Source organism: Mobula hypostoma, chromosome 16 (genome assembly GCF_963921235.1).
Source record: "Mobula hypostoma chromosome 16, sMobHyp1.1, whole genome shotgun sequence".
Taxonomy (NCBI): Eukaryota; Metazoa; Chordata; class Chondrichthyes; order Myliobatiformes; family Myliobatidae; genus Mobula; species Mobula hypostoma.
In genome coordinates, this window is record NC_086112.1 from 41,186,190 (window position 1) to 41,213,943 (window position 27,754).

The 27,754-nt window shown below is 42.1% G+C and overlaps 1 protein-coding gene across 5 annotated transcripts in view; it reads right to left on the bottom strand.

Annotated features, from left to right (window-relative positions):
• Nucleotides 1-17,050, bottom strand: part of LOC134357345 (transducin-like enhancer protein 1) — a 125,623-nt gene extending 108,573 nt beyond the window's left edge. For 3 of the 5 annotated variants that reach the window (XM_063068794.1, XM_063068793.1, XM_063068791.1), the window contains exons 1-5: nucleotides 16,993-17,050; nucleotides 16,553-16,627; nucleotides 15,969-16,069; nucleotides 15,343-15,406; nucleotides 15,130-15,174 (exon numbers count right to left, since the gene is read on the bottom strand). In XM_063068794.1, the coding sequence (XP_062924864.1) occupies nucleotides 15,130-15,174; nucleotides 15,343-15,406; nucleotides 15,969-16,069; nucleotides 16,553-16,576 (234 nt within the window). In that variant the 5' untranslated portion in view covers nucleotides 16,577-16,627; nucleotides 16,993-17,050. Of the gene's footprint in view, nucleotides 1-15,129; nucleotides 15,175-15,342; nucleotides 15,407-15,968; nucleotides 16,070-16,552 lie in introns of all 5 variants that reach the window. The other 2 variants (XM_063068795.1, XM_063068792.1) reach the window with 1 other exon arrangement.
• Nucleotides 17,051-27,754: the final 10,704 nt, after the last annotated feature.

Below are 27,754 nucleotides of genomic sequence, written 5' to 3' on the forward strand. Positions count from 1 at the left end.
TCAAATATTTTCAGATGTCGGCAGGTAAATTTGACGAATTGGTTCATCTTCTCCAACCATTTATTTCGCACTAGTGTACCCAGAGACTGGCAATCACCATTCAAGTTTTAGCTTCAGGTGGAAGTCAACAGGCTGTAGCAGCTAGCTACAAACTGGCGTCAAGCACAGGGTCCTCCATAATTTCGGAGGTCTGTTAAGCTTTATGGAAAGCATTGCAGCCAGAGTTCCTTCCCTGCCCTTCAGCCGCCCAATGGGAAGCTATTGCAGTGTAGGAGGAAATGTGATGCTACCAAGCAGACCAATCACAGTTGTTGCGGTCTGCGTCGCCGCAATGCGTAGTTACATTTTTGGGGAGGTGCGCGTCAGGCTATGGGGTAGGGTACGGTGTAGGGTGTGCGTCAATTTGACGCACAAGTATAAATTGGCCTTTAGTAATGACTCACTTCCACTATCACTCTACCTGCCATTACTGGAGAGCATTAGTCAAGTTGACATTTCACTGAAACACTGAGGAAGTGCAATCTTATGAATGGACTAAAAGAATCCAATGGCACTAGTTGGCGAGAAGCAGGCAGTTTCTTCTGGTGACCTTGCCAGATGTTCATCATTTAACACATCATTTCTGGTTATTATCACATTGGTATCTGAAAGACTATGCACTGCCACATTTCCTATATTATTCTATGCCCACACTTCATAAATCAGACATCCCACCCTGCAAAAACTCATTTCAGGGAGGTAGCACCATCAATTTGCCGGAGACCGCCGGAACTTTCGAGAGAGGTGGGATGTCAACAATAGAGTAGCTCCTTAGCAGCTAGCCAGCTAGTTTAAATAACGTTGGCTATGCTAATGAACAAATAACACCTGTTAAACTCACCTCAACATGACTTTTACACAGTCTTAACCCACCACAGGCAATAGAAAAGTCACTGTTGCAAACAGTGCAGTGAGCAACACGGTCATTATTTTTTACCCCTATTAGGCAGGGGTACACTTTAGTGTAGTCTGGGGTGACATATGTTTTATATTTTCTTTTTTTGGAACACACTGCCATGGCGCGCATGTGCTCTCTCTCTTTCTCACTCTCGCGTGCTCTCTCTCTCTCTCTCTTGCAAAAAAAAATTAAATTAAAAAAATTGATTTCTGGGATATTGTATATAATTTGCAGGCATCAGGGAGCCACTATCAATATGTGGGAGACTCCCGGAACTTCCGGGAGAGGTGAGATGTCTGATAAATAACTGAACTGACTGAATAGTGCTTCAGGACACCTAAGTTTGTGAATGAATAGCGCATTACAAATCCAAGTTTTTTTGTTTATTCTCATAACTTAATGCATTCCATTATTTAAAAAATTGCAAGATTGGATCTAGATCCGGTTGTGGCACCAACCATAGCTCGGTCTGAGATACATATCATGTTTCAGGACTTTCAACAATATTTATCTTTTATCTCCAAACAAAAACAAACCTTTGAAATCAAACAAAAATGACTAGTTATACATTATTTAATTTAGACTTTTGCCAAAATATACAGACTGCTTCTTGTTGCAAAGATAACTGAATAAAATGTAATCACTCACTTGATGGCTAGTTAGAAGCATAAAGCTGGACCAGTGGTAAAGTCGTGAGTGTCATGTCTGCATCACCAAAAAATTAAAATAAGCATTTTATGCCACTGTTTCAGCGAAAAGGAGGGAAGAGTTTCATCAATGATACTAAAACAACAGATGAAAAATGCCTAAATATTGTACTTCCAGATTTTAAATCAAGTATATATGTTCACTTACTTTTTCTTTTACATATATAAACTTGATCTTGAAAGCGGGACAACTAGTTTTGGCAACAATATATGCATTGCCCTCCTTCGTTCTCAAGCAGACTGAGATCATCAACAAGAGGAAGCTCTTGTATCTGCCGGCAGCAGCTCTCAGCCCAGCATCTCAAGTGCCCTTCATTGTTTATGTTCCTAATGCAGAGCTCTTGAAACAGCCCAGAATGTTTGCATTCATTTTTAAAAGCAATCTTAAGAGCAAGGTCTATCAAAAGAACGAAAAAAGCAAATCCATTCATCAATTCTTTCAAACAGATGATGGCCTTTTGATTTGATCACAAATGACCAGCTTAGCAAGCCCAATACTAAAATATTTTCCTCCTTTTCACAATCACTGGAATTAACATGAAGAAATTCTTGCATTTTACATGATTAGCTAGTTTATGATATTTTACATTCTTGCTTTGATTTTCACTAATTAACAGCTTAGAGCACTGATTTGGAGTTTCAACTAAGCTTAAGTTATTTACTTCGCTTATACAACGTGTGATTGCAAGAATAAAGAAAGGCAGCTATAAACAGCAACACACGTCAAAGTTGCATCTCTAGGAAGAGGTAACAGCAACAGGCTCAACTATCCGGTATTTTAATGGGATATAGGAATATTTCACTACAATCATATGCCACCTTACAAAATCAACAATTAACAGCAAACTTGCTATTTTTGGAAATATTAACTATTGCAACATACTTCCCTGCTAAACATACTTAAAAAATAAATTACATTCTTCAAGGTGCCAAAGGTGTTTTAACATCAAGTTTATTACTTTCATCTTTTAGAATATTCCTTCTTCTCCTCACTTTCTGCAGGGATCGCTCCTTCCATGATTCCCTTGTCCATTCATCCCTCCCAAATGATCTCCCTCCAGGCACTTATCCCTGCAAGTGGCCAAAATACTACACCTGCCCATTCGCCACCTCCCTCAGCTCCATTCAGGGCCCCAGACATTCCTTCCAGGTGAGCAAAATTTCACCTGCAAATCTTCTGGGGCCAACCATTGTATCTGCTGCTCCTGAGGCAGCCTCCTCTACAATGGTGAGACCTGCTGTAAACTTAGTCGAGCACTTCTGTTCTACCTGCCAAAAGTGGAACTTCCCGGTGGGCCAACATTTTAATTTCAATTCCCATTCCTGTTCTGATACGCTAGTTCATGGCCTCCTCTTATGCCAAGATGAGGCCTCCCTCAGGAAGGAAGAGCAACACCTTATATTCCAGCTGGGAGGCCTTCGATCTGATGGCATGAATAACGATTTCTTCTTCAGGTTAAAAAAATTCCTTCCCCCCACCTTCTTCATTTTCTTCTTCTATTCCCCACTCTGGCCTCTTACTTCTACTCACCTCTGCCTGTGACCCCACCCCCCCTTCCCTTCTTCCGATGGGCCACTCTCTTCTCCTATCAGATTCCTTTCTCTCCAGTCCTTTACATTTCACACCCACCTGACTTCACCTATCACCTTCTAGCAATCCTCATTCTCCTCTCCCCATCTTCTTATTCTGGCATCTTCCCCTTTCCTTTCCAGTTCTGATGGAGGGTCTTGGCCTGAAACATCGGCTGTTGGTTCGTTCAATTCCATTCCATGGATGCTGCCTGACCTGCTGAGTTCCTTCAGCATTTTGTGCCTTGTAGAAGGCTTAACTGCTGGAATATTCCACAGATTTATGATTTAACTCCGGGCACACAAAGCTCTGGCTGTCTCGTCATTCTTTCTCCAGCCAGAGATGCCCCACCTGTTGGAAAACTGCCAAGCAGTGATCTGGCATTGATTGGATTCCAATCTCCTTTGGAATTCACACCACATACTTCATTAATAGGCTATACTGCTTAATTAACCAGAACAACCCAAAAAGAATCTTCCTTATTCAGATAATAGGCAAAACAACAAATTTGACAAAACATGTCAATGATAATAAACATGATTCTGACATTAACCCTGCAATGGAGCATTGATGTAGCATAACACTCAATCACAGGTATTAACTCAAAGACCTTGCTTATCTTTCTGTTTCTTTCAAGAATCATAATTATGCACAAGTATCACAGCAGCACCCCAAGGTTGCCCAGAACCAGAATTTCATACATAAAACATGCACCAAATTACATTGATTGTACAAATCATCCATTGATGTTTTAATGCAATTAAACAGTCTACCATTGCTTCAAACTGATGGAACTTAGGGGGACTGTATCCTTAAGACAGCAGCAGAAATTAGGTTTCCGCAGTGGGCCAATGGCTGACACAACCAACAATGACCCATATTATTCATAAATATGACTGAGAATGGGTTTAGTTAAGAAACAATACAAGTATATAGATGAAAAATTATTGCTATTAAAAATATTAAGCCAATTGCTTCAAAGAACAATATATAAGATTCCACTGCTAACTGATGCATCACATGTCAATAAACAGCAGGTTAAGTTTATATTTTCCTCCATAAACTACTGTCTATTCTCAGCAATATAAATATCATTCCAAATGTATTAAACATCAATGCAATTTTTAAGTGATCAATAACATCTCCTTCCAAGAAAATGCTAATACATCCAAGTCTAGCTGTTAGGTCTATCCTAGCCCTGTGAACAGCGTGTCTCTTCTGAAATTGAGAGTAGACGTATAAATAGATGTTTCTTTCCAATACTCTTGCTATGGTAAATGGCAATTTCAAATATGCCACAAAGTAAATGTGCCGTTCATTTCCAGCATTTAATACTGGAAGTCAGTTTTTGATTTCTGTACTAGCGGGAAAAACAATAATTAAATATGTTTCTGACTGATTCTAGAGCACTTATTAATCACGCTGCATGATACCTGTTGAGATCAAATCCAAAAAGCTGTGTACTCAGAAGACAGAGTATTCTAGCTTATGAACACAGCACAGTTCACTGCTAAAAACAAAATAGTGTTGGGTAAGCAAGGTTAAATAATATTGATTGCCTTTGCAACTCTGAACAAACACAATCATTTATAAAATATATTCGTATACAATTTTGGTCACACTGTCACAATTGTTTAGATATTGGCTACTGGCAGCATGAGGCTAAAACAGTACTAGCTATTTCTTACAGTAAAAACAATTCCATGTTGACTTTGAAGTGAATTTTTCCTGATTTAGTTCTGAAATTATTTAGTACTTAATGTAGATTTTGGTAAATATTTGATGCCTTTAGAATTTACACTCGGCTGCCCAACATTTCAGCATGACATTTGAGAGATAACAAAATAAAAAGCAATTGCCTTCATGTTTGTGGAAAAAAAAATATCAAGAAGTGCAGATACTAAAATCTAAACTAAAAACAGAAAATGCTTGGAATACTCCACAGGCAGGCTTGACTGGTGAGAAGAGAAACAGAGCTAATGTCTCAGGTCAAAGACCCTTTGGTCTCACTTGCATTTCTTCAATGGGGAAAATTACAGAATTTTTACATTGCCTGAAAGCTGAACATCTTCAGATATTTGCTACTCCTATAAGTACAATTATTGAAATATTACATCTTTCAAAAAGCCTTTTAATGTTCATAGGAAATAACATGAAGTTGGTAGGGAGCAGTATCTCCCTATATAAAGCATATAAACATGATAACTATATACACTCAGTGCCAATTTATTAGCTACCTCCTAAACCTAATATAGTGGCCACTGAATGTACATTTTCTGCTGTTGTAGCCCATCCACTTAAAGATTCCATGTGTTGTGAATTCAGAGATGCTCTACAGCACAGCACTGTTGTAACATGGTTATTTAAACTGCGGTCACCTTCCTGTAAACTTGATCCAGTCTGGCCATTCTCCTCTAATCTCTCTCATTAAAAGGCGTTTCACTCACAGAACTGCTGCTCACTGCATGTTTTTTTTTGTTTTTTCCACACCATTCCTTGCAAACTCAAGAGACTGTTGTGCATGAAAATCCCAAGAGATCAGCAATTTCTGAAATATTCAAACCTCCCCATCTGGCATCAACAATCAATCCATGGTCAAAACCATTTAGGTCACATTTTTCCCCTATTCTGATGTTTGGGCTAAATAACCAAATCCCTTGCTCATGCCTGCATGCTTTTATGCATTGAGTAGCTGCCACATGATTGGCTGACTAGATATTTGCATTAACAAGGTGTACTAATAAAGTGGCCACTGAGCACTTACCTCTCACACTGCAATGGCAAGTCAAATTCAATCATCTTTTTCAACTCTTAATCAATTATCTTTGTGTAGAGCAATGTTTTCATAAGTATACCATTAAAATTCCAAGCATGATCATGACGGATCCTTCCATTTGTATATGGTAACACAATAATACAGAAGGGGGAGCGCAATACGGCAATTCTGCCAGTTATTGAACCATTTGAAATGAGTTGTGCCAAGCAAGTGGGGTGGGGGAATACAAGGGTTATCAAGCCACCTCAAAACTGGTCTTACTGACCTCAAGCAAATTTATCTATTAGCAATCATGTAACTGGAGGTCATTCCATCTGGGCTTTTTAACTTTTAAAACAAAATCCATGATGCTCAATTAAACAATTAGTACACTAATATATTCTAATACTCCATTAGTTGATTGATTTATACATAAGCAGCCCGAAATAAAATTATTCTGAATATGGCAGAGTATCGTTGGAGAAAGCAAAGAGAATTTAAACCTTCACATTCAGCACTTTGCCACGCTTTTTAGGTCAGATTGTTAAAAGGAAACAAACTGTGGTCTATGTCAGTTCTTGTTACAAAGATGATCTCTGGGACACAAATGTTACACAATAGCTCGTCAACCCAAATTTAATCCATGTAAGTGCTACTGCCAAAATTTGTGCTCCCAGAAGCACTTAAAGATCATTTCATTCCTTAAAATTTAATTTGTTCTAGCCGCAGTCTCCATAGCAACACAAGCTAATCCCCAAATCATTCAGTAATTGGAGATCTTGTCTTTCTATCACTCTCAAATGCAGTGATTTGTTTCAACGGCACTGCCACAATCAAATTTACAAGTCTCTAATGTAATATTCCTTTAAGAATCCTTATTCACTTCCACTTTGCAGAACCATTAACAAGGACAGAATCAAAATTGTGTATTTAAAGCGATAGGTGGACAATTGATGCATTCATGCTTTTGTTACCTCCAGGTTTAGCTATTCCTATGCTTCACTAACCATCATTCTTTCAACTTATTTTGAAGTCCAAACAAAGTTCTGCTGCACTTGAATTGCATCTGTGCTGTTCATCCATCACCTGTGGACTGGCAACGCTTCTGTTTTCAAACGCTCATCCTGGTGTCCAAGCCCCTCCTTGGCCTGGTTCTTCTCTTTCAGTGTAATCAAAACTGGCCTTGTAACTCTCCACCCTCTTCAGCACTCTCCTCTTGCTTTGCTCCAGCACCGACAGCTGTGCCTTCGGTGGTCTAGAGTGATCGGCATTACATCGGTAACTACAATTCAGAAGAGTCCAACAGGACACAAAGCGCTTTGGGAAATCCTGGAGGTCATGAACATTCAACCAAAAAGGAGAGCTTCTAAGCAGCAGTATCCCACCCCGCATTCTTTTCAAATGTTCTCCAAAACCTTCTTGTTTGACCAAGCTTTTATATAATTTGCACTCACTCTCCCCTGATTTGGCTTCAATGCCTGTTTCTAGAGCATGTCCCTGTGCACGACTGTAGTACGCCAAATGAGTACATAGATCTGAATTGTTACGGCCTGACAAAGCAAATGATACCATGTTGCCATCGTGGCCGTAAACCCCCATCTCTATCCGTGCCACAAACAAGCATTGTGACTCGCGATAGAGAAAGTCATTAGTTACAACGAGGAGTTGGGATTCAGCAGTGAAAAAAAAACTTCACTGCAGCCTAAACATTTTATATGTTAAACATGAGGTTTAGTCCACATCTCACTGGAATGTTAAGCAAATCTGAAGTGGCTGCAATTAGATACATAATCTGGAGCAAAATGCATCGGAAAATTCCTCATTGCTCCATCTACAAACAGGACCAGTTTACGGGGAAAAAGGAATCTCAAAAATCAAACAAAAAAGAACTGCAAGCAGATTTTCTTATTCCCCACATTCCCCTAATACCACTACTCTTATTATGGAAGTGAGCCTCTGGTAGCCACTCACACTGCAATGTAAATAAGATTATTACACAGCTGCAGCCGGGAATATCTCTGAACCACAGCCAACAGACAGAAACTAAGCTGTCGTCAAGAAGCTGAGAGTTGCTTTCTCACATCTTTAGCATGTCATGACACTCCTTGGCTTGAACACATTAACTCTGTTATCAGCAGTTCTAACTTCATTTCAGCACATCCCAATACATTTGAAACTGTTCAGCACATTGAGTACTGAATTAGGAATCACATGGAAACTAACGACTTGGTGCTCCATCCAAATTAAAATCATGGTTTTAGAACCTTGCATTTCGTATTGGATAGCAAACTCTCTAGTGGTTCCATTGTAAAAAAAAATATAGGGACCTGTCTACTCTTTTTGGAAGTAGAGATTTTGTGCTGATATAGTTCAAGCATACCTTCAATTTTCACTGTTCTACATCAAACAAAAGCAGTAGGTTGATAGTCCAAATGATCAAGGCACATGAGCAATGTCAATTACTACAATATTGCTGGAAATGCATCCATATATATTTTTGCTCCTTACTGCCATCCCTATTTCTGTGATTTTTTGCTTGCTGGAGTATACAGGTTGATTACAGGACAGGAAACCGTAATCCAATGAGCAAACACTCATCCTGTCCTCCCACCTCAACAATAGCACTGTGCTCATGCACAAAGAACTAACACTTAACACAGTTCATAGATAATTTTTCAAGATTCATACAAAGACGGCAACAGGATCATGAAGTCGATTTCTCCTCAGCCATTACCAATTCTTTCCAACAGCCTTTCCCCTCTAATGCAAAAATCCATACTACCACTGCCCTTGCAAAATGCTAAACAAACAGTATTGGCAATTCACTTGAGTGCTGTAATATATTTACTGCAAATCCCTATGGCAGGTCTCCTAATACAGTTTTTATTGTGTCTGCACTTGTCAATACAGTGACTGGTCACTATCCAGATAATCTGCCAAGTGCAACTGTTTACCCAAGACACTGATAGGATACATAAGCACTGCAAGCTTTAACTGTCAAGAAACCCTGGCTCTTGTCAATACCCTTTAATTAACACTTCACTTTAGCAACTTTATGCTTATCAGTAGTATCTTCCAAAAGGAATGCAGCTAGGCAGTGTCTGGCAGTCCAGTCAATTATCATTGTAAATTATATCAGAAAATATGCAAATGAAACTTTCTTTTGTTCAGATGAACCAACTTCAATGCAATATCAGGGTCAGAAACAGATTCATGCTCACTAACATAATGTCATGAAATTTGTTTGCTGCATGTCAGTGATAACAACTTTGATTCTGATCTATACAGTTGTCAACAAAAAAATCATTGCATTTAAACTCCTTAAAAGCACTTTTCAAACACATTGATACAGCTACATCCAGACAGCAGAGATTATCAATACATACAAATTTCAACTTCAAAAAATCCAATAACAGTGTTCCACTCTCTAATTGTGTGCCACATTCAAAAGTCTTCAAACTAAGCAACAATGAGGATCTAGATGAAAGAAGCTGAATAAGATGTACCTGAAAGGCATCCGTTAGTCTTGCGAGACCATGGATCTGCGCCTGGAAAGTCTTCACTCTCCAGGGCGCAGGCCTGGGCAAGGTTGTATGGAAGACCAGCAGTTGCCCATGCTGCAAGTCTCCCCTCTCCACGACACCAATGTTGTCCAAGGGAAGGGCATTAGGACCCATACAGCTTGGCACCAGTGTCGTCGCAGAGCAATGTGTGATTAAGTGCCTTGCTCAAGGACACAACATGTTCCCTCGGCTGGTGCTCGAACTCACGACCTTCAGGTCACTAGTCCAATGCCTTAAACACTTGGCTACGTGCCCACACTGTACCTGAAAGACACCTTAAAAAAAAGACACCCTTCAACAGCAAGGTTTCCATGTTTGGTTATTGTCCCTTTTCATGCCTTGTGGCCCATCAGGCGGCAACCTTTCAGTTGCTTATTTTTTAAAAATGCAGCTGAGTTGCTGGCTCAACACTCAACCCAGCACAGATGGAAAGCGTGCAAGGAGCTGCCCTGGACCTCTTGCCTTGAAGCCCGGTGTGGATGCCACTCCACCACCGGCCGGCTTTTCACGTATGTAAACAAGGGCTATGTCTTTGAACAACAATTCACAATTATGTCATCCACCTCATTACTGAAGCTTTTAGGCTGCTGCACTGTTAATGACTCACCAAATGCAAGATCCAGCTTGGGAATTACGTCAGAAAAATTAAATACGTAAGTCACCTACAGCACCCTCAAGCAATTCAAATGAACCTAATGAGAAAAGGGAGATTAAAATCTCGAGTATCAGCACTAGCAATTATTTGGCCACTTTGGAGAACCCAAGGGATTTCCATCAATAAAGTGAACAGACCCAAAGATACAAGAGATATGACCTACTCTGTAATTAAATGGGCCTTACAGGTATCTGCAGACAAATTGAGATATCATCATGAGACTAGACAAATTAAGGGAGTGTCAAGACTTTATTGCGTCAACTATTATGTCAATAAACGCATTAGGTCTCAAATGGCAGCTAGAATTAGTTTGCATTTTCCTTAAAGTATGAATTTTGATGAATAAAGGTACAGGAAATGTTTGATTAAATGAGAATTGACATATGTCTGAAATCTGAGATTATTTGCAAGATCAGATGGATCAATACAGTGAAGCAATTTGAAACTATTCCTCTGGCAATTTTGCTGATGATACGACAGTGGTGGGGCTCATCACCAACAACAATAAACAGCCTACAGAGAGAAGGGGGAAGAGCTCAAGGCCTGGTGCCGGGCAAATAACCTCTTCCTTAATGTCAACAAGACAAATAAGGTGGTTATCGAATTCAGGAGAACTCACATCACTCACATCCCTCTATACATCGGTGGCACAGCAGTGGAAACTGCAAGCAGTTTCGGACTCCTGGGAGAGCGCATCACACACAATCTCACGGTATCTGAGCACATCCTACACAATCAGGAAAGCTCACCAACGCCTCTACTTTCTGAGAAGGCTGAAAGGAGCTGAACTATTCACCATCAATCCTCATGTCCTTCTACAGATGTGCAGTAGAGAGCATCATAAAATGCTGCGTCTCTGAATGGTACAGAAACTGCACTGGGGCGGTCAGGAAGGCTCTACAAAAAGGTAGTCAAAATTACCAACACATCACTGGCACCAGCCTATCCGTCAACAAGGACGTATATGCCCAAGGGTGCCAGAAACGGGGAGCAGCATCATGAAGGATCCCACCCACCCTGCTCATGGACTGTTTGCCCACTCGTATCAGAGAGGTGGCTACATAGCATCCACGCCAGGACCAGCAAGCTGAAAAACAGTTACTTTCCCTAACACCCCCACCCAGTAACCCACCCCTTCACACCCCCCACCACCACTACTTATTTCCTGCCAGTCACCTTACGTAAAGACACTTCTGTGCCTAGTATCAGTTTATGGACACACAAATGTATACAATCTATTTATTATTTTTTTGTTATTAGAGATCTTTATCTTTTGTGTCTCATTTGTGCTGTATCGGATCGAGGGCAACAATTATTTCATTCTGCTTTACACTTTTGTATTGGAAATGACATTAAACAATCTTGAAGATATTTGAAGTTATTCCTCTGACACAAGTCATTTTATCCATACTTGACAATTTTAGATGATATCCTAACACGTGCACTGCAATGGTGGAAAAAGGAATCTGTACATAGAATTCAAGCAACACACATAAAAAATGCTGGTGGACACAGCAGGCCAGGCAGCATCTATAGGAAGAGGTACAGTCGACGTTTCGGGCCGAGACCCTTCGTCAGGACTCCATAGAATTTGTTCTTTGCAACTGAACCAGAGTATATACAATATAGCACGACCTGAATGCACTAATGTGAAGTGATCAGCATGGTTGGCATGCAAAACAAAATGTTTCATTATATCTCAGTATAAGTGGCAATAATAAATCAATTTACCAATATAGAACACTGTATAATGTTTGAGTCTTTAATTATATACTAAAATCACTGGAAATCTTTCATGTGAAACAGTGATTGCTCTTTGCATTAACATGTGTCATCAGAACTATTAAATGAAGAAGCCAAGAACTCCACTAGCTATCCCAAATCATCAAGCACAAGAAAATAAACCAGATTAGCCAATCTGCCTGCAGGTATGAGAATTTGCAATTACTAATTTACAAAATCCATTTTGACAATAAATTCAACAATAGCAACATCTTGAGCATTTGCCATTGAGAGTCAATTGCCCGATTTGTTTTTAAATCGGGCATTATAGACAAGTAAAGGCACAATAATAATTAGCAAGCATGACCACTGATTCCATAGTTCAAGCACAGATACCACACTCATCTAACTTTCAATTACATTTTTCAAAATGGTATGTACAGTAATATTCAGAAAATAATTGTAGGAGGTATATACCTCAAATTACCCTCTTTCCCGGCCCATCTCCGGCACAGATATTCCCTGCCCAAAATGCCACTGAGCATTTCAAGTGTACAATTTAAAGCTCAACACTAAAACCAACATATTAGGACAAATGTTAAGTCCACCAAGACAACATATGGGGCAATCTTAATAATGAAAAAGTCATATTCAGCTTGACAAGTCAAGGCCCCATCATTCAAGGCATTACACAACAGTAGGTGCAAATCAGGCATTTCAATCGTTGAATGGGACAAAGTAATTTTTTTTCAGCACAGCAAAACAAATTCAAATCCAGATAAATTGTATGATTGTAACCAACATGCCACCCTCGATCATTTAATTATTGGCTCCGCTTCTATGAAGAAATTATTAAGCTCCGAAACATTATAAGGTGAAGAGCCAAAGTAAATTAAAAACTACACTCTTAATTAAGTTGTTCCCTATTTTTCAGTGCACTGCTTTTGAGTAACAAACCGTAACTCATCATAGTAACAAAGGCATGCAGTGGATGCCTGGGCATCCCTGAAGAAGATAGCGAAGTTGGTCATCGAAACAACAGTTATAATCGATACCTGTACCCGGCTGGAAGCCCAAGAAGAGCTTATTCGTAGTTCTGTGAAACTTCAGCCAATGGCGCAGCTGCTTAATTGGACCAAAATGTACTGGACCCAATGTGTCCCAATTAACCAGGATCTGCAGTATCTAAAAACTTGAGCTGTATTGTTACAATGAATTAATCATTAAGTTAATTCAAGGAGGGCATTAATCATAACTGAGAATACCAGTTTCTTAAGGAGGAAAGCACTCTACACAAATTAAAGAAAACCTACTAACTATAATCAATAGCCATCTATTTCCTTATGACACTTGTCTCTGCATATGCTAAAAGGCCTGCCTTATAAAAGAAACAATGGAAAAGCAACCTCTCTTTTCTCATGACTTGGGTATCACACCATGAATGAAAAGCACTGAAGCCTGAATAAAAAGCATTTGCTCACAACTCTATAACCCTGCAGGTGGTGTTCACAGAAAGCAAGCAGAATGTCTTCTCAGAAGACAAGCCATGAGAAGGATGGATGCTTTGCCCTGGAGATACGTCAACTTATGCATTTCAACTAACAAAGCCATGATAAAATGACAATTCCCTCACCTCCCACTTTTAATACAATACTCACTTGCCATCTATGAGCATGAGCTATGAAAAAGGAGAATAATTTGAGCCTGCTAGGAGCCTAGCTAATGCCCAGCTTTCCCCCCAGAGAGATTTCTTGTCAAATGTAATGAGACTGCATAGGCCCTCTCTACAACATAATGAGCACTTAGGCTGCACTGGTGATCAGTCAGCAAAATGCATCAGTTTCAGCCAAGTTACACCCAAGGGCCTAGACGTCATCAGTTTTCTTTAAGATTATGATCAGATAGCACTGTCAATCTATATGGTAACAATGATGGCTGAAATCTACAGCTATAAAAAGTCAGCATGCATTATAAATGCAACTTAATGTAACCTACAAATTCAATTCTCCAGTGAGATGCAATTCAGCAGTTAGACAATCATCTGCATGCTGAAGAAAGTGTTGTACGAAGAAAGCTTCATTTATGCACATAAATATCACTGCAGCATTTGACAGCCAAGAAATTACAAAGGAACTCCTTCATATTTTCAAAAAAAAATCACAGGAGTACTAAAGCGAAGTGCACAGTGTACTGACAGACAATTACTGCATCAAACCACAATTTTTCACTTCTGTTGAAATGTCAAGAACATAACCAACAAAGGAACACCTCAAATTAAAACCTGTTTGTATTCTGTTAGGCTGAGATGTGCTATCAGTAGGTTAACTTAAAGATAATCTTTGCAAAAGAAGTAAATCTCTGTTGTAAAAATTTACCGCACCTCAAGGATTAAACACTACAAGTCAATAACACTTCCCTTGATTTCATACATCTTGCAAATAAAACTTTTTAAGAAAACAACAACAACAATGAACATCAAAGTCACTTTTATCTATTGCTCTCTGGCTTCCTATGCATTGTCATGGTCAGCCTATCTTTTCTCAATGATATTATTTACAAAAGAGGCTCTACTTGAGTTTATGTCTTATTTCTAATGATTCAAGTAAGTATAATTTGAAAATATACCAGTTTATGAACATCAGGAAGTGATGGCCCCCACTGGTTGGACCGTTTGATGTAACTTATTTGTTATTCTTTCTTACTTCTCATCTAATATACTTGTATATCAGTGTATTTGTAACGCTACTGTGACATTGTAATTTCCTTTGCAAATAAAGTACCTATATATCTAACTATCAACTCGTTCCACAATAAGCCGTTTTCTCCTCACATCCAATAGACATACACAGGGAGAATCAGAAGAATATGGCCATCAGTCCTTTATACTTATAGCACCAACTTTTACAATACACTATTTCCTCTGCACATTAACGTGAGATCTTCTACAATCAAGCTCCTACAAGAACATTATGCAAAATTTTGGAAGTTTAATAAAATTATACAACATTTGCAAATCTGTATCTTGTAATCTGCTCAACTTCAATAAAGTGATTAAATATTGAAGATTAAATACTTGCTGGATATCTGTATCAGAAAGAACCCATTCTTGGTAAAGCCAGAGGTCTGATTCAACATATCACCACATTACTTCTTTCATATACCAACGTTTTCTTTCTTTATGACCTTAAGAATGCTTTGGGAGGAAATATCAATATCTTACCTGTTTGTGCATTTCAATATTCAATCCATAGGACATTTCATAATACTGTAAAAGAAAGAATATTAAAACTCACAAACTAACCTATAATTCTGGGTAGTTATCACATAAAATCAAACATATACAACTCATATTCCCAGCTCATTTTGGGAAATATCACTAGCTAAAATTCACCCGGCTGTGTTTCCAATTTCACAAGGTACTTGGTAAACTCACCATGACATAGTGTCGCTGCATTTCTGTCTTTTCACTTGCCAGCTTTTCACATTCTAACTTGAGACTGTAAAATACACAAGATTTCTTTCATCTTAAGGAGTAGAATAAATGAATAATAATGCTTTAATATAAAACACTGTACAATGCAACCAGAATAAATCTTCGAGAGAACAATGGTGAGAGGTTGCAGGAACGACGAAATTAAAAGAACTAAACAATCAACAATTATACCCTTGATATTAGATTGCAATGTAAAGATCAGAATCCACAAGCCATCGAATAGAAATGCTATTGCTCCGATTCTTTAGTCCTTTTCTTAAACCGAGTTTTATAATTGGGGCCAATTGCTGTGTTTTATCAATTATTTTTGAAAAGATAGGTGCAAAAAGCTACAACTGGTCGGGCCCAGACCTGAATAGCTGTTGTTTTTCTTAACATTTGTGGTTTCTTTGGAGCCTTTTGAAACAACCCCAAATCTACCCGCAGCCAGAGCGCCGCTCTGTGGCTGAGGGAAAGTAACCAGTGTCTACCTACCTACCGCAGACAAACCAATAACACTGGCGACGGGGCTGACCGGCAGAAAATAAACATACTTTCCCAAGCGGAGAATAGGGGGTTTATTTCACCTGTGATACTGAGCCTGCAAAAACTGGAACTCTTCCTTGATACGGTCCAGCGATTCGGGGATGGTGAATTTGAAAGGCTGGGCTGCAGCCTGGTGCGGCGTCTGAGTAAAGAAACAAGTATTACACACACACATACACACAAACACCAGACCGCGTACGATTCAACTCGCATCTTAGACATATCTATACTAGAAACTTTCCTGCAGACTTTTTGAAGCAAACACCCGGTGCTGAAAGAGGGCAAGGCCAACTCACGGAACCAAACACTTGAGCTTTTGTTGGTCTGCGTAAGCTTCGCAAAACTGCGAGCCTTTATCCCAACTTTCAGCAGGACGATCTTTAAAAGGATGACATGTTGAAAGCGAACTGAACATCCGCACTTTAATCGGGGCAATGTGATCTGACTTTCGGCTGAATTGCAGACATTTTTAATTTTTTTTAAAAATAGCGTTTGACCCTTGGCAGGTGGTGCGGAGTACAACACTCGGAAAATAGGTTCTTTACTTTCTTTGAATACAGATCATACAATGAATCAACAAAGGCCCAGCCCGGTCCGGCACGGCGGCAACGCGCTCCTTACTTACAGGATGCCTGCTCTGAGGAAACATTGCTCGACCCGACAACACTCAGCTCCGTTGCTCCAACAGTCACTCGATTTCCTTTAAGAAACGCACATTAAGTAAGAGCCCGGTCCGAAAACAGAAAAAAATAAACACAATGTTTACTGGATGCTCATCCTGGATTCTGGTCCCAAAAATAAGGAGATTTATATTTAAACCCCTCACTCTGCGACAGACTGCGAGATTCGGCTGCCCCGGCTTAACTCCTCTCGATGTTTAAGAGAAAACCTCTTTTTAAAAAAATCAGTTGCCACTTTTGTAAGGAGACCAAATTCCTACGGCGCCCCAGGAAATCTTCTTGGATTCTCTTTATCTCGCTTGTAGAATATCCACCAGAATAAACATACAATATACACCATGCGAAGTTTAAATGGATATAATTGATACAATAGAAAACAATGTACCAGCTTTCCGCACACACTGGTTACATTAACACGCGGTTTCCATCCCCTCCTCACACTGATAACTAACCAAATTTAGACACGCGCAGTCGGAGTCTTCCTCCGGCCCATTTTGCACCAATCGGAATCCGACGATGTGCATCTGGCGCACGTGGGATCATGTTGTCATCGAAAGATTCCGTCCAATCGAGAACAGCGACTGCCTACGCCCGCTGTCAATCACACACAGCGGTGACAGAACAGAGCAATTGCGAGCTTGCCTGGTGTTTTTGTCTTGTTTCCAGAGTTCCCAGTGGTAACTGAGGGACGTCAATCATGATGATGGATTGGGAATCAGGCCAATAGATTTTGAAAGCCCCTGTCTGTATTTGTTTGGCTGTCTTTGGCTGGTCTAATTTCTCCTCCATTCCCCATCCCACCCGCCTACTACTGCTCCTCTCGGTCTGAGCAGAAGGACTCGAACGAGAGAAAAGGGGAACGTCAGTCAGTTGGAGAGTGACAATGGAGCGGCGATCTCAGCTGTCACTCAAAGTAACGTGGGTTCAAAGCTCCAACTGAGCGAAAAAAACAGACAAGTCTTTGTCCCACCCACAAGTAGGAGAACCAGAGTAAGAATGTTAACTAATTATAACTCCGTGGCAAAGCTTCGGGTTTGCATCTTGTTTGGGCTGTTACTGTAGATGTCGGTTTGTAATTGTCAAAATAAATTTATAACATCGGAAGGACAACAGATGAAAATCCCTTGAACGAATGTATTTCATAGCTAGATAGATTTTATGCCAAAACGTAATGTAATATATCTGACGTGTAAAATTAAATAAATTGGAATTAGCTTTGCTTGTGCTCCCCACCCAGCCCATTGCAATCCACCAAGATCAACTTCACTTTCGGACCTGAGGTTGCTGAAAGCGCGAACACATCGGCAGCGTCTGCGCTAAAACCAGAATCAAAGCGGTCAGCGTCTGTTTTCATTTCGCTACTCCGGAAAATTGCATCCAGATGTTTAACAGATTATTATGCTGGGTTTTCCGATCTTGATTAGATCAGTTTATTCTGTTTGTTTACAACTTTCGAAGCTTGTTAGCGAACACAACCAGAAATATTCGCGTCGAATTTCCAATTCATCATTTCAAAATAATTCGGTCTGAGGAACAGGTCACCCCCACTCGCCTGGATACAATCGTCTCCAGATCTCGGTAATATTTTCGCTATGGGTAACCTTCGGGTATAGATAAAGCCTTCTTTGCAGACAGGACACCAGTGAACTGGAGTTCTGGGATGTGGAGGGACGGCGGACCACACGCGCGATACCTTGCGGACGCCTTTATTTGTTTCAACATTTTAATTGGAACTTTTAGGCCAGCACAACATTCTAATTTTCCGTTCCTCTGTTAAGTATAGTGTCCCTCATCTCAAAGCGTATTTGAGATCAAAACGAACACAGATCGTCCTTTGCCGAGGATGAGTGTAAAGAGTCAACTCCCGACGTACCCCTCCAAAAAAAGCAACGTTCAGTGAGCAATTAAAAATTAACAAATCAGAATTCGTCGGATTAAGGATGTACAGTATATGTTGTTCTGTTTTACACATTAGACCCAACGTGTCTTCAGATGGCCAGAGTTCAGACGGTGGAATTGTTGGAGGGGGTGAATCAGGACAAGTGGATGTAATTTCGTCTCCATTTTAAAATCATATTTTTTTATGAAATGGCTTTATGTTAGGTTTCATTAAGTCACACGTTTATGATAAAGTAGGAGTCCCTTTGGCCCATTACGTAATGTTTGTAAAGTAACTCTCTTCTCTAATGACATATTTCTGCACTTGGTCCATAGATCTGTACATCGCTGCTTTTACACATCGAAGTACTGTTCAATTTCTGTATCTACCACCCTATTACACAGCAAGTTTTAGACCCCCTACCATGTTCCCTGTGAAATGTTTTTTCCTCATCTGTCCTCAAATACTTTGACCTATTATGTAAAATATATGACCCTTCAGCTAAGGGAAATACGTTCTTCCTATTTAATCTATTCAGCTTCTTATAATTTTATACACCTCATTAAGTCTCACCACAACCTCTGTTCCAAACAAAACAATCCTAATTCATCCAATCTTTCCTCTAGCCACAATTTTCAGTCCCGGAAACATCTATGTAAATCTTCTCTGCATGCTCTCCAATTACATCTTTCCTGTATTGCGGTGGCGATTATGGTATTCATATTCAAGCTGTAGCCTAACCAGTGATGTTTATCAATCAGTTCTAGCATATCCTTCCTGCTTATGTCCATACCTTGGCTATTAAAGAAAAGCATCCCATGTGTCTTTTTAATTGTCATATTGATCTCATATTATCTTTAGGATTTGCTCACTCCATCCATGTGTTCCTGCACAGCACCCACTCTCTGCCCATTTGTTTTCTATTCCCTTGCATTACCACACTTCTCGTGTCAGTTACATTACATTTCCCATGTTTCTATTCAACTGGTCTGATCAACATATTCTCTTGTTTCCTTTAGCAGCCCGAGACTTATTTCATCTGGGCCTAATGATACAGCTATTTTCAGAAGAACTAAATTCCTTAATGTTTTCCGCTTATGCTACCTTTATCCCACCATGTATGAAACACTTATTCACCTTACTGACAACATTAGCAGCTTCCTTCTGTTTTGTGAATACAGTCACACAAAGAAATCATTTAGAACATTACCCTCTGTCATGGTCCCGATTGTTAATGCCCTATCTTTCTCCTAATTTCCTTTGATTGTGTCACAGTTCCAACCATTAATTTCCCAGTTGCTTCTAATTCTCTTTGATGACGGCACACCTGGTTTCCATCAAGACCTGCAGCATAAGAACCCCGGCGTTACAACCGCTAGTTGCCAGATCGTTGGTTTTGCCTGTGTGGTAATTAACATTTCCCAGCCGCTTAGGACCGTGTGTTTTAAGTTTTGCTCCTGTTTCAAGATTTACCTATGAAACTCCATCTCTCTGTATCAAGATCCCGCCTGTTTGCTGTTCAACGTTCACGTCCGCGTAAGCATCCTAACACAATCTCCATGCCTGTGTCCTGCACTTGGGTTTGCTTCATTCGCTCATTGCAACAGAACGAGCTGGCCACAATGGACCCAGCGGACATGAGTACCCTGCAACAAGCCCTCGCCAGCCAGGGCTCCCTACTGGGTCTGCACGATCAACTTCTCCGGAATGTCATGGAGAACCTCCGTTCCCTGTCTGCTGACGTAATGAAGATCGGGGACCAGGTGGACCGTGTATCCACACATTTTACCCCATCCGCTCCTGGAACTCTGTCCAACCAGCCCAGACAGCATGTAGTGGCAGCCCCCTACGTGTCAGCAACAACCCCACCAAGAGAGCCGCATGTACCTGAACCAGAGCACTACGCTGGGAATTTGGGGAAGTGCTGGGCCTTCCTTCTGCAATGCTCCTTGGTGTTCGAACAGCAGTCATCCACATACTCCATGGATAAGCCAAAGATTGCTTATGTTATGAGGTTGTTGTGGGGAAGTGCCTTAGCGTGGGCTACAGCTGTTTGGGATAATCAACCAGATATCTGCTCTTCCTTCGCCACCTTTATCGCGGAAATGAGAAAGATCTTTGACCACCCCATCCATGGTAAAGATGCTGCTGAGCGTCTACTCACTTTCCGTCAGGGCTCACGCAGTGTTGCCGAATATTCTGTGGAGTTCCGGACGTTAGCGGCCGACTCAGGGTGGAACGATGAGGCACTCCAACGGGTATTTCAGAATGGTCTCAGTGACATGGTGAAAGATGAGTTGATGGCAAGAGATGACACCGACAGCCTGGATTCCCTGATCCCCCTAGCCACCAGGTTGGAGAATCATCTTCGAGAACGCCGTAGGGAAAGAACTGGTCGACCACTACCTTTGACCACTCCACGCCTCTCACCAGCTCAAGCCTCTCTTCTCCTCCTGCTCCTAGAATAGCTCCCAGCCCAGCCGTTTCCACTGCCCCGCGAGAGGAACCCATGCAGCTGGGATGGAACTGTCTTTCTCCCACAGAACGACTCCGGAGATTGAGAGCGGGGGAGTGTCCCTATTGTGGCCAGTCCGGCCTCTTCCGTGCTACCCATTCCTTTGGCCAAAAGGGGAGGCTCACCAGTAGAAAGGGGGACCCTGGTGAGCCAGACAACATCTCCTTCCATCCCCCGAACCCGGATGCAGATCCAAGCTACTTCTAGTTACAACCAACAGTCCCTGCCGCTGTTAGTTCCAGTGAGCTCCGTTGCTGAGGGAAACCTTTTGGATGAAAACATAGCTTCCCGGGCCGGAATTCCTCGGGAGCCATTGAGCACCCCTCTGGAAGCCCGGGCACTGGACGGTAGACTTCTGGCCCAGGTCACACACTACACACCACCCCTGTCTCTTATTCTCTCCGGTAACCATTGGGAACAGGTACGATTTAACCTAATTTCCTCTCCTCAAGCTCCTGTAGTTCTTGGGTACCCGTGGTTAAGCCGCCATAATCCCCACATTGACTGGTCCACCAGGAAGATAGTCAGCTGAAGTCCGTTCTATCACTCCACTTACCTACAATCGGCCCTTTCCCCTGTGAAAGTCACCACGACCTAGTCTGCCGCTGAAACCCCCGACTTACCCAAGGTTCCAGCAGAGTATCACAATCTGGGAGAAGTGTTTAGCACACTGCCTCCACACTGTCCTTACGATTGAGCAATTGATCTTCTCCTCAGAGCCCCTCTATCCACCAGTCGGCTGTACAACCTGTCCTGACCAGAAAGGGAAGTAATGGAGACTTACCTAAATGACACTCTCACGGCGGGCATTATCCGACCCTCATCTCCCCCTGTAGGCGCAGGTTTCTTCTTTGTGGGGAAGAAAGACGGCTCACTGCACCCCTCCATTGTCTACCGGGGCCTGAATAGCATCACCATAAAGAATAAGTATCCATTGCCCCTTATCAACTCTGCTTTCAAACCCCTTCATTTTTTTTAGGTTAGATTAAATCATGGAGCCACCATCTTCTCTAAGTTGGACCTACGGAGTGCCTACCACCTGGTCAGGATAAGAAAGGGAGATGAGTGGAAAACAGATTTTAACACCCCTCTTGGTCACTTCTAATACCTGGTCATGCCATTTGGTCTCACCAATGTCCCCGCCATCTTCCAAGCCCTGGTAAACCATGTCCCTAGGGATTTTATTAACCATTTTGTTTTTGTTTATTTGGACGACATCTTAATCTTCTCCCGCAGTCTTCAGGAACACATTCACCATGTCCGTTAGGTTGTGCAGAGGCTCTGGAAGAACAAACTATTCGTGAAGGCTAGGAAGTGCGAGTTTCATGTCCCTTCTGTCAGTTTCTTAGGGTACATCATCGGGAGCAGGCAAGTGAGGGCAGATCCCGAAAGGATCCGGGTGGTGGAGGAATGGCCAAAACCCACAACACTCAAGCAACTCCAGCGATTTCTGGGGTTGGCAAACTTTGATTGTCGCTTCATCAGGGATTACAGCCGGGTGGCAGCACTCCTTACACGTCTCACCTCTCCTGTGACCCCTTTTCCCTGGGACCCCGAAGTGGACTCAGCCTTTTCGGAGCTGAAGAGGCGTCTCACTTCCGCTCCCATCCTGGTCCAACCAGACCCCTCTCGCCAATTCATTGTGGAAGTCGACGCCTCCAACGCTGGGTTGGGGGCGGTCCTCTCCCAACGCTCCAGCCCAGACCAAAAACTCCAGCCCTGCGCCTTCTTTTCTCGCCGGCTATCCCCCGCCAAACGGAACTACGACGTAGGGAACCGGGAATTACTGCCCGTCAAACTCGCTTTGGAGGAGTGGAGGCACTGGCTGAAGGGAGCGGAATATCCATTCATCTTCTGGACTGATCGCAAGAATCTCGCATACATCCAAACTGCCAAACGCCTGAATTCCCGCCAAGCCCGTTGGACATTATTTTTGGCCGTTTCAGATTCACACTCACCTATCGTCTGGGGTCCAAGAACGGGAAGCCCGATGCTCTCTCCCATCAATACATCTCTGAGGAGGGCCTTCCCAACCCCCAGACCATCCTTCCACCATCCTATGTAGTGGCTGCCCTCACCTGGGAGATCGAATCCATAGTCAAAGAGGCCCAATGGACCCAACCTGACCCAGGCAATGGACCCTCCAATCGCCTCTGTGCCTGACTCGGTTCGGTCTCAGGTTCTTCAGTGGGGGCACACTTCTCGTTTCACCTGCCATCCTGGAATTGATCGAAATCGGTTCCTTCTGAAGTGACATTTCTGGTGGCCCACCATGGATGCTGACACTCGCTCCTCTGTCTCTGCTGTACTGTGTGTGCGCACGGAAAAGCCTCCCATCGACCACCTGCTGGGCTGCTTCGTCCCCTACCTGTCCCTAGCTGCCCTTGGCCTCACATTGCTCTGGATTTCGTTACTGGACTACCCCCTCCAGATGGGACCACTGCCGTACTCACTGTGGTGGACCGCTTCTCCAAAGCTGTGCTCTTCGTAGCCCTTCCCAAACTCCCTACAGCCCATGAGCCAGCCGATCTCCTTGTTCATCACGTCTTACGCCCTCATGGAATTCCCTCTGACATTATTTCTGACCGGGGCCCCCAATTCATCTCTCAAGTCTGGAGATCCTTTTGTCAAGCCCTTGAAGCCTCAGCAAACCCGTCTTCCAGCTACCATCCGCAGACTAATGGTCAAATAGAACAAGCAAACTAGAATTTAGAAGCAGCACTGCGCTGCATAACTGCCAACAACCCGTCATCCTGGAGCACCCATCTCGTTTGGGTCGAGTACGCCCACAACTCCCTGGTCAGTACTGCCACTGGAATGTCTCCCTTCGAATGCTCCCTCGGTTATCAACCCCCTCTGTTTCCTGCCCATGATGACGACATTGCTGTGCCTTCTATTCAGGCCCATCTCCGCTGGTGCCGCAAGGTCTGGAAGGATGCACATGGGGCCCCGCTCCGCTCAGCCGACTGCAACCGGAGGATTGCCGATCGCCATTGAATTCCTGCACCCAACTATCGGCCTGGTCAGAAGGTTTGGCTCTCATAAAAAGACATCCCCCTCAAGAACGAACCCAAGAAACTCACCCCTCGCTACCTGGGACCATTCGAGATTGAGAGTGTCATCATCCCCTCAGTGGTCAGACTCAAACTGCCTGGATCCATGCACGTTCATCCCACGTTCCACGTCTGCCAATTGAAACCTGTATCTGTCAGCCCTTTGGGCCCTCCTGCCGAACCCCTCCACCCACCCGGATCATTGACGACCACCCAGTGTACACCATCCAGCGAATACTGGATGTGTGCCACCGAGGCAGAGGCCTCCAGTACTTGGTCGATTGGGAGGGATACGGCCTGGAGGAATGCTCCTGGATTCCCCACTCCTTCATCCTGGACCCTTCCCTTATTGGTGACTTCCATCGAGACATCCGAACAAGCCTGGTGGTTCACCTGGAGGCTACCGATGAGGGGAAGATACTGTTATGGTCCCGATCGTTAATGCCCTATCTTTCTCCTAATTTCCTTTGATTGTGCCACGGTTCCAATTGTTAATTTCCCAGTTGCTTCTAATTCGCTTTGAGGACGACACACCTGGTTTCCATCAAGACCTGCAGCATAAGAACCCCAGCGTTACAACCACTAGTCGCCAGATCGTTGATTTTGCCTGTGTGGTAATTAAAGTTTCCTGGCTGTTTAGGACCATGTGTTCTAAGTTTTGCTCCAGTTTCAAGATTTACCTATGAAACTCCATCTCTCTGTGTCAAGATCCTTTCTGTTTGCTGTTTAACATTCACGTCCGCGTAAGCATCCTAACTCAATCTCCGTGCCTGTGTCCTGCACTTAGGTTCACTTCATTCGCTCATTGCAACACCCTCAACATCCTCTTTCGCATGCATGTTACCACTTTAATCCCTAACAAGCCCTTCTCTTTTCTTCATTATTCTCTTGCTATTTATGTATTTATAAATCTACTTCGGGGATTTCTTTGATGTTGCTTGCCAATTTCTTTCATACCATCTCTTTGCTTTCTTATTTTCACTTTTTATGCTCTTCCAGGCTTTCTGCTGTATAAAGCTCTCAGTGCGTGACAAGACCACACTTTATTACTATATTCTATCCAAAGGGCTCTAGATTTGGCAAGACTCACCCTTTTACTTCATGAATTTCTTCAATCTTCATAAATGCCTCTCACGCTCCAATACCAATTTACCTTAAAGTGTCTTTCCACTCATATTTTGCAGAATAGCTTGGTATTCAGCTCGGCACAGTAAATTTATCCTTACAGAATTTGCAATGACAATTTACCTACCAATCTGTACGTCTTTGGACTGTGGATGAAAACCTGACCATCTGGAAGAAACCCACACGGTCATGGGGAGAAGGTACAAACACCTTACAGGCACCAACGGGAATTGAACTGGGGTCATTGGTACTGTAAAGCGTTGTGCTAACCACTAGGCTACCATGCCATGCCTATTATCTTGAATTATGATCACTATTGCAATACTACTGTCCCAGCGATGCTCCTTCCACTTACCTAGATCCATTTCCCAAATCTAAATCCAGGATTATCCCTCTGAAGCTGGGCATTTGGTGACCTTGTTTTATGCTGGTTAAACCATTCTCCAAAAGGTCACTTAGGAATTCCGAGGCCTCTGATCATTTCTGCTAAATGTGTCCCAGGTAATAGGACAATTCAGATCAGAATCAGAATCAGTTTTATTATCACTGGCATGGCATGTTGTTAACTTCACTAGTACAATGCAATACATGATGATATAGAAAGAGAAAAAATAAATAGGTAAATCATTTACAGTAAGTGTGTGTGTGTGTGTGTGTGTGTTAACAATAAGAAGAGGGAATGACCTGGTTGATGGGGTTCCTTAATAATGGAAGCTGTCTTTCTGAGGCACCGATCCATGAAGATGTCTTGGATGTCTTGGAGGCAAGTACCCAAGATGGAGCTGACTAATTTTACAACTCTCTGTCACTTCTTTTGGTCTTTCGGGAGAATTCTAATCTCCCGCTCTTACTTCCATGCGCATTTGTCTGAACTATGCTTATAAATTCCCTCTTCTATCTCACTCAGCAGAGTTGAGACAGATAAATTGTTCAGCAGGCCCCTGAGAACATATTGTTGTTTTATTAATGTTATTACCCCCTTTTGTTCTTTAGTTCAGGCCACAGAGCCTGAACTAAATTATTTCTTCTTCGATCTGTGATTGTTTATTTAACTCACAATGTCACCCCATCACTTTTAATCCCCCTCTCAATTCCATCTGCAAGTCCTGTAACCAAGAAAGTTAAACCTCTGCACCTGCCCATCTTAATGCCACAGTTCTATAAAGGCTACAACATTATACTTACAACCATTTATTCCATTATCAATTCGTGTCCCTTATTTACAATTCCCCTTGCATTTAACTGTTGACAAACTCCTGGTCTCTTTTCTAATTTTTGTTTAATTCATCTTCCTTTCCAAGTTCTCTTTTCTTCCATCTGAATTTCAGAATCAGAATCAGATTTAATTTCACCAGCATATGTTGTGAAATTTGTTAACTTTATGGCAGGAGTACATGAAATACTTGATAAATAAGAACAGAGAAAAAAACTTGAGTTACATTATGGATTATATATATCTGTGTGTGTGTGTGTGTGTGTGTGTGTGTGTGTGTGTGTGTGTATGTATATATATAAAACCATTTAACTATTTATATATATTTAACTATTATATATATATATATATATATATATATAATAGTTAAAATAATTAGTATAAAAAACAGACATAAAAAAATAATTAGGTAGTGTTTATGAGTCCAATATCCATTTAGGAATCAGATGGTAGAGGGGAAGAAGCTATCCCTGAATCACCGAGTGTGTGCCTTCAGGCTTCTGTATCTCCTACCTGATGGTAACAGTGAGAAGAGGGCATGTCCTGGCTGGTGGAGATCCTTAATGGTGGATGCCACCTTCCTAAGGTACTGCTCCTTGAAGACATCTTGGATACTATAGAGGCTAGTATCCCATGATGGCGCTGACTAATTTTACAATATTCTGTAGCTTTTTCCAATTTTGTGCAGAACAGCTCCCCCCCGCCATAGCAGATGGTGATGCAGTCAGTCAGAATGCTCTCCACAGTACATTTGTAGAAGTTTTCGAGTGTCTTAGTTGCCAAACCAAATCTTCTCAAACTCCTAATGAAATATAGCTACTGTCTTGTCTCCTTTATAGCTGCATCAATATGCTGGGACCAGGTTAGTACCACAGAAATATTGACACCCAGGAATTTGAAATTGCTCACTCTCTCCATGTCTGATCCCTCTATGAGGATTTGTTTGCATTCCCTTGCCTTCCCCTTTCCAAGGCCCACATTCAGCTCTTTGGTCTTGCTGATGTTGCTGCATTTGTCTTCCTATCCAACCGTCAAGCCCCCCTGCCTCCCCTCCCACCATCAACAGCATCAGCGATTCAACCCTTAAGGACCTTTATCCTAATTCTCTTAAGATGGAAACAGCTCTCATCTTTCCTGAGGCCTGTTTCCACCAGCACCATGCTCTGGGAATCTAAATCCTTCTCTCCAACCACATGGTCATCTGCGTTGTTCTCTAGACTACAACCTCTGCTGTTCACCCACCACCTTCTCCCCCACCGCAACCCCCAGCTATTCAGTGGCATCCTTGATCCTGAACCCAGACATCAACATGGAACATAGAATGTATAACAGTACAGCACTGAAACAGGCCCTTCAGCCCAC